This window comes from Sinocyclocheilus anshuiensis, unplaced genomic scaffold, assembly GCF_001515605.1.
Source record: "Sinocyclocheilus anshuiensis isolate Anshui unplaced genomic scaffold, SAMN03320099.WGS_v1.1 scaffold1170, whole genome shotgun sequence".
NCBI classification, from domain to species: Eukaryota; Metazoa; Chordata; class Actinopteri; order Cypriniformes; family Cyprinidae; genus Sinocyclocheilus; species Sinocyclocheilus anshuiensis.
This window is the reverse complement of record NW_015538055.1, coordinates 3064985-3072630: the sequence shown is the minus strand read 5'-3', so window position 1 is coordinate 3072630 and position 7646 is coordinate 3064985. Positions and strand designations below refer to the sequence as shown.

Below are 7646 nucleotides of genomic sequence, written 5' to 3'. Positions count from 1 at the left end.
TATATATATATATATATATATATATAAATAATTTTTTTTCTCACATATCCGACTCTTTTGTCTGAAAGGCAAAACAAACACTTGAAATCTGATTTTACAAACTAGATCAAAACCACATTAGTAAGTGGTTTAAATTTACATTTTTTATGTGTTAATTTTTTATGTTTTCTTGTCTTTTCCTTTAATCACCTGCAGAATGATTGACAGACAGTTTTAAAGATATGATTAATTTTGTTATGTGCTTTTTGTCATATTATTATTATTATTATTATTTAAATATTACTATTTAGGTTTCATTTTCTGTTTTTTTTTATTTCCAGTTATTAATTTTAGTGCATCAATTTAAACATTTCAGTTAGTTGCTAGGCACTATTTTTAACTTTAATTTAATTATTAAAATTTTGAATTGAATTAAATTGAATCACCTGCAAATGACAGATAGTGAGTCCTAACAATCTGATTTAAAGGGGTCATATGATGCTATTTTAAAGATCATTAATGCTACTATTTCCACATAGTGACGTAGATATGTGGGGGCGTGTTAGAACGAGCCGTTTTAGGTAGGTGTGGCTGACTCTTAACTTTTATAAAGAATATCTCTTTGGATTTGAGACTTTAGTCTTTGCAACTTTACAGATCTTCTTTATGCACCAAGAGCTTGTAACATATGACCCCTTTAAGTTATATCTTCACAGTTATATATTCACATTATTAACGTTATTCTCTCTTTTTTTTATTCTGTTTCCAGGTGCTGTGCATGATTACTGCTCCGGTGACCATGATCCTCTCCTCTCAGCAGGACGCTTCATTTGCATTCGCCTCTCTGGCCATAATCTTCTCTGTCTACATCACCCTCGTGGTGCTCTTTGTGCCCAAGGTACAAGCACTTCCCTGCTTCATATCACTTCCACATTCATGCTGGCTCGTCTTTATGCAGACAGATTTCTCATTTTGTCTGATTTCGGTTCTTTCCCTTGGCACAGTTTCGTTTTTTGCATAAATGTGTTAGGTTTACATTTCGATCTCAACAAGAAAGTGTTTCCTCAGAACAGTAAAGTGATCTTTATCTTAGAGAACACTTCCTTTTTTAAACTTTTGATAGTTTTTGTTTTTACTCAGCACTGGCAGATGCTTGATTCTGATTGGTCAATCACAGTATTATGTGGTCAAATTTTCTTTATATGAATTTAGTTTTTATAATGCCTGTTGAACTATAAATATCATGTGAACACACATTTCTGCTAGTTTCTCTTGTATCACTCTGTGGCAGTGTGAAGTGTTATATATTATATTTTGTATTCAATTATGAATAATAAATATTGAATATTGAATTAGCGTTTTTTTATTTACAGTTTTCACTTTTAATTTTAGTTTATTTTGTGGTAATTTTATATTTTCAGTTTTTCTTTTTAAATGTAGTTTATTTTTTAATAATTTAGTTATGTGCTTTTGTCATTTTTAATCTTTTTTTTTTTTTTAGTATTACTATTTAGGTTTAATTTAGTTTTATGTCATTTTTATTTTTATTTCAGTTGCAGTTTTTATTTATTTCCAGTTAATTATTTTAGTGCTGAAACTTAAACTAGTATCAGTTAGTAGCCAAGCAACATTATTAAATTTTGTATGTTTTTTTCTTGTAATATTTATTTTAAATTTTATTTCAGCTTTATTTTTCAATTAGTAAAAAAAGTTTTGTTAATGATAATAACCCTGCTTTGCGGTCTCTTCTCATATAAGTTAAATAATAATTTTAATCAGTATTTCATGTCCATTTATTTATTTGTTTATTAGGCAAGTAGCCGTGTAATAAGCCTGATAATGTACAAAAGCAGAGGTTTATCGCAGAATAAACCCTTCAGGCTGATTTATTTTGCGACTGCCTGGCTGTAAATGATCCCTTACTTATTACCCGTCCTCTCCTGCACAACATCACACATATGAACAATTGATTTCAGTGACATTTCATAAATTCAGTGAGCGTTCCCTGCGGCGTCTCATAGATGTTAACGGTTGTCTCTGCAGATACGGCGTTTGATCACTCGTGGCGAGTGGCAGTCGGAGCAGCAGGACACGCTGAAAACCGGCTCGTCCAACAACAACGATGAGGAGAAGTCAAGACAGCTGGAGCGCGAGAACAGGGAACTCCAGAAGATCATTCAAGAGGCACGTGCTCCTTCTCTCTCCCTCCATCCATCACTTCCTCTTCTCCTCATGTGCTTGTGTCTTAATTAACAGCATAATAGATTAACAAATTAACGCACGGAATGGGATCCCAGAAGGGTAGAATGAATTACTGAAATTATATCGTACTCGTCCTTGTCTTTGACCTTCTGAGTTGTTCATTCATTAAGGCCAGAATATGCTTTATACAAGAGGAAATGTAAGGGACCAAGCAGTCAAAGCAAGGAAGACACAGAAAATTTCCCAGGGAAAACAATTATTTTGTTTAAGTCTTTACAAAAAAAATTAAATCACCCAAAAAGTATTCCAAATAAAAAAAACACACTTTGGCCTAAAAAAAGGTAAACAAATCAGAACTAAACTAAAAAAAAAAAACTAAAAACTCTAAAAAACCTATAGTTCATTAATCCTTTAGTACTGGTGAACGGAACTAAATAGCGGTGAAAAGCATAAAGTATTTGAATGACAAATAAACCGAGTCTGATACTTTATGTATAATGTAATATTCAGATAAGTTTGTGAAGCATTACGTGAACTGCAACATATGAAACACAAAACGATATATGTGACCCTGAACCACAAAACCAGTGTTAAGTCGCTGGGGTATATTTATAGCCAAAAATACATTGTATGGGTCAAAATTATTGATTTTTCTTTTATGCCAAAAATCATTAGGGCATTAAGTAAAGATCATATTCCATAAAGATATTTTGTAAACTTCCTACCGTAAATATATCAAAACTTAATTTTTGATTAGTAATATGCATTGCTAAGAACTTAATTTGGACAACTTTAAAGGCGATTTTCTCAATATTTTGATTGTTTTGCACCCTCAGATTCCAGATTTTCAGATAGTTGTATCTCTGCCAAATATTGTCCAATCCTAACAAACCATACATCAATTGAAAGCTTATTTATTCAGCTTTCAGATATTGTATAAATCTCCATTTTTTTAAAAATTGACCCTTATGACTGGTTTTGTGGTCCAGGGTCACATATAAGAAAAAGATAAATGTTGGTGTATGTGGGTGTGTGAAAGCACATTACCACTCAGCGATGTGTGGCCGGATCTTGGGCCATCACAGGAAATATACATGTTAAAGGAAATGTTGAAAGAATAGTTCACCCAAAAATGGAGAAGTTTAGCAGAATTTCAAATATTAATACTACTGTTTTTTTTTGTGTGTGCAGAAGGAAGAAAGAGTGACAGAGCTGCGGAATCAGCTTGCAGAACGTCAGGCCTTGCGTTCTCGCAGACGCCCATCCGTCCAGAATCAGAACCAGAACCACAGCGTCCCGTCGTCTCAGGCTGAGCCCCCCAGCTACTCCCCCGCAACAGACAAACAGTCCCTGCCTGCGTCCTTCTCCAATTCTTCCAACCTGTACCAGGGCGAGGGCAAACTGAGCCGAAACAACTGCCACAACAGCCGTCTACCCCTGCTGTACAAATGAGTCCGGGATGGTGGAATCTCAAGAAGGCAATGTAAAGTTGTATATGTACTTTAATTTGAGGCCGATGAGTTTTTGATTCAGCTTTTGGATTCCTGACATTCACTTTTGATAACTCCCTATCTTAGTTATAAAAACACATTATTTTAAACTATTTATATGAATCCAGATTCTGCTACTACATTTCAATTCAAAGGTTAGGGTCAGTAAGATTTTTTTCATGTCAAGGCTAGATTTAATTGATCGGAAAATACAGTAAAATTGTGAAATATTACTACAATTTAAAACCGTTTTCTATTTTAATATGATTGATTCCTGTGATGCAAAGCTGAATTTTCAGCATCATTACTCCAGTCTTCAGTGTCACATGATCCTTCAGAAATCATTCTAATGTGCTGATTTTTGGTGGTCAAGAAACATTTCTTTCTATTATCAATGTTGAAAATGTCTGTCACTTTTGATCAATTTATGCGTCCTTGTTGAATAAATGTATTAATTTATTTCTTACTGACCCTAAACTGTGAACAGTTTGAATGGTAGTGTATAAGCAAAGAAAATTTGTGTTGCACATTCAACAAGTGCGGTACTTTCAGCCAACAGAGACCAATGATGTCAGGAAATAACTCCACAGTCCTTGTCCATTAATCAAACCTTTTTTTGAAGGAATGTTCTGGATTCAGTACCAACTAAGCTCAATTGACAGCATGTGTGGTATAATGCTGAATAGCACAAAAAAATACATTGACTTGTCCTTGATTTTCTAAAAAAAAAAAAAAAATGGAGGATATGTTGAGGCATTTACAATGGAAGTAATTGGGGTCACTTTTTGGAGGAAAGCAGAAATGTCAAGCTTGTAATTATACTTAACACATTAATTATTCTGTGAACACTTGTGTATTATTTGAGCTGTAAAGTTGTTTAAATCATCATGTTTACAGTCGTTTTAGGGTTTATGGTGTTTCTTTGTCATGGCGACAGTATACAATATAATTATACACAGAAAAGGTTAGTAAGCAATTTAAGACACTAAATCATGTAAGCATGCATACTGTTTATATCATATTTTTTTCTTTTGAAACAGTGAGTATTTAAGGTCAACATGAATTAAAAATTATATGTTCTAAAATGCATGTTATTGTGAACAATTCATCGGTTTACATTTTGACCTCATAATGTTTAGGCAAAATGTCTAACTAGATCTTCTAGTGAAGACGACAGACTTTTCTGTGATGACGTATGCAGGACTCCTCCAATCAGTCTAACCAATCAGCAACCACTTCATAGAACCAAGATAATCCATTTCGACAATCCATTGCTCTTGGATGTACTTGACAATACGCAGGGAAAAGATCTGTTGCTACATCTGTTTCATTGCAACTTTAAACAGTTTGGCCCCAATCACTTCCATTGTAAATGTCTCATTGTAAGCCACATTTTTTTTTTGAAGAAAAAGAGGGACAAATGGGAATCAGTTTAGCTAATGAACATTGTCAATTGAGCTTAACTTGTACTGAATCTGTAATATTCCTTTAGGAGCAAGGCCAAACTGCTGTCCGAATGCTATAGAGATTCTGGTTGAAGCAGGAGTGAAGACGAGCTGAGTTACTTAAATCAGGTTTGTGCTCTGCCATTATTGTGCCCTTGACTTAAATCGGAGTTCTTCAAGGGGAACTGACTGTTTTTGCAATTGGACCTCCGTAAATCCCTTCGGATAAAGCGTCTTTTAAACACTAGGACAGGGTTGTTAAGGAAGGATTGTGTGGGTGCTGGAGCCAGACCCGGTCAAACATTTCTTTGAATTATTTTGTTGAGTGACAGCGAAGGAAGAAGAGCGTGTCTCTGTGCTTCGCTTAGTATTTGACGAGACTGTCACTTTAACGAGACAGACCTTGCAATGCAACAACAGACGGTATCAGATGAATCGTTCTCTCTCTCTCTCATCCAGTTCACAAAGGAAATGAGACAAGGTTTTAGCTGAACCTGTGATTTACTTACTCCTAAAGGTGTCTGGTCGATACTCTTATTTTCCTCGTATGCTTTCTCTCCTTTAATCTCTACGGCCGTGTGCCAGGGTGCTTTAATGGCTGTTCTGTCCTTGTCTCACCTTCTCTTGACTGTTTTTTACAACCGTAGTATTAGAAGTGAAGTGGAGTGAAATGGAAAAGAATGAAAGAAAAGTCTGTTTTAGTTTGGACTGTATTAGCATCCCTCATATTAGTATACAGTTGCGATGCCAGATACTTTTCATGAGATCATCGCTTATTTGTTTGTCAAATCATCTGTGATGTTTGTGATTTGTGTTGCGTCACAGTTTGAGTAAAAAAAACAAGCACAGGCCTCTAAACAGCTTCTGTAGCTTTTGCACTTTTGGGCCAAATCAAACAAACACATCTCACATTATACAGCATTGTAAGATTGAATAATTTTTATTATTGTTGTTGTTTTTTTTTTGGTGAGCACTCTGTCCAAATTATAGATTTCTTTTGCCAAATTCAAGACCATTACTTGGTCTGTGCAATATCTATCTATCTATCGATCTATCGATCTATCTATCTATCTATCTATCTATCTATCTGTCCAGCCATCATAATTTATTATTATAAATATCTCTAAATTTATTTACATTTTTATCATATATTGATATTGAATAATTTTATGCCTTTAATGAATAACAGTAGACAAATGAGTGCTCTTTACAATTGTCTTTCTCCAGATTATAAATTTCTTCCCCCAAATTCAAGACCAGTACTTGGTCTGTGCAATATTTTTATTTATATATTTATTTATTTCAAGTTAATTTGTTTAATTTTTTTATGGTTAAAAAAAATAATTTTGTGCCTCTTTCAAGTAACAGTAAACAAATGGTTAGTCTTCACAACTGTTCATATGTGTTGCAAGGATGATACCACTCTTTTTGTAAAATTTTAAAATGATATTTATGATATGTTATGCTTGGAGACTTTCCCAATTATATATCACCTCATAAACACTGTCATAGTGGCAGAAATCATAGAAACTATAACCATGACTAGGATCTATAACATTTTATTGACTCACTCCTCTTGTATTTAAAAAAAATTGTTATTACAAGTGGCGTCAATGCTTAAACTTTTTTTTACCAGTGGACAATCTCTATGTACATTTTGAATTATTGCAATATTACATTGTTATAATATTTATTTCCTATGGTAAGACAATCACATAATACTTGTTTACACAGTAATACAATATTTGGAGATTTTTTATTTAAGTTGTGCATTGTTGCATGTTTCATTCTTGTATGATAAGTACTCATGTGTAAACTAACTAACATATAACAAGCAATGATTCACAGTTGGTGACTGGACAGCTAGGCATAGTACAGCACATCGGTTTCCCTCTATATATCAACATTCTAGTAATATAGCTCAGGGTGTGTGACTATACTGTAACACTTGACACACGGTAAAGGTACAATCTGTAATTACTGAAACAGTGCCTTTTGAATGGATGGGAGGGGTTCTTTGTAAACATCTGAGTGGAGTCACCACTGACGTACATGGGAGGGTTCTTATTCTGAGGCATTTATTTCTCTACAGGCTCTGTGGTTGCAGCAGTTATGGATTTTCCTTAAAACTGTTTAATTGTCAGGTGTGTGCACTGTACCACAAGGAATTTCTTTTTTGATACTTCAAAGTATAAAAGTAATGTAATTAATTCCCTTGTAATTTTTCAACTGACAAAAACTGTGTGTATGTTAAGCTTTAGAAAGTTTCTCTAAATATGCAAACTTTCTGGATGTCAACATTCAGTAAACTCATTATTTTGCACTGAGAGTGCAGGAGGGATTGTTCATGATGGAGTAAAAGTCTCGAGACAAAATAATATAAATACAAAAATATTTGGTAAAAATGTATTGTACTTATATTCATAATTCTAAGTACTATACATTTTATATGTAAATATATGTGTGTGTGTGTGTATATATACAGATATACTGTATCTTACAAAATATTTTGTAAATATGTATTGTACGT

General features: G+C 33.6%; 1 protein-coding gene across 3 annotated transcripts in view; it reads left to right on the top strand.

Annotated features, from left to right (window-relative positions):
- Positions 1-6189, top strand: part of LOC107683297 (gamma-aminobutyric acid type B receptor subunit 1-like) — a 64809-nt gene extending 58620 nt beyond the window's left edge. For 2 of the 3 annotated variants that reach the window (XM_016479368.1, XM_016479354.1), the window contains 3 exons: positions 749-877; positions 2023-2163; positions 3373-3879. In XM_016479368.1, the coding sequence (XP_016334854.1) occupies positions 749-877; positions 2023-2163; positions 3373-3633 (531 nt within the window). In that variant the 3' untranslated portion in view covers positions 3634-3879. Of the gene's footprint in view, positions 1-748; positions 878-2022; positions 2164-3372; positions 3880-5163 lie in introns of those variants that run through there. The other variant, XM_016479361.1, reaches the window with a different exon arrangement.
- The last annotated feature ends 1457 nt before the right edge of the window (positions 6190-7646 follow it).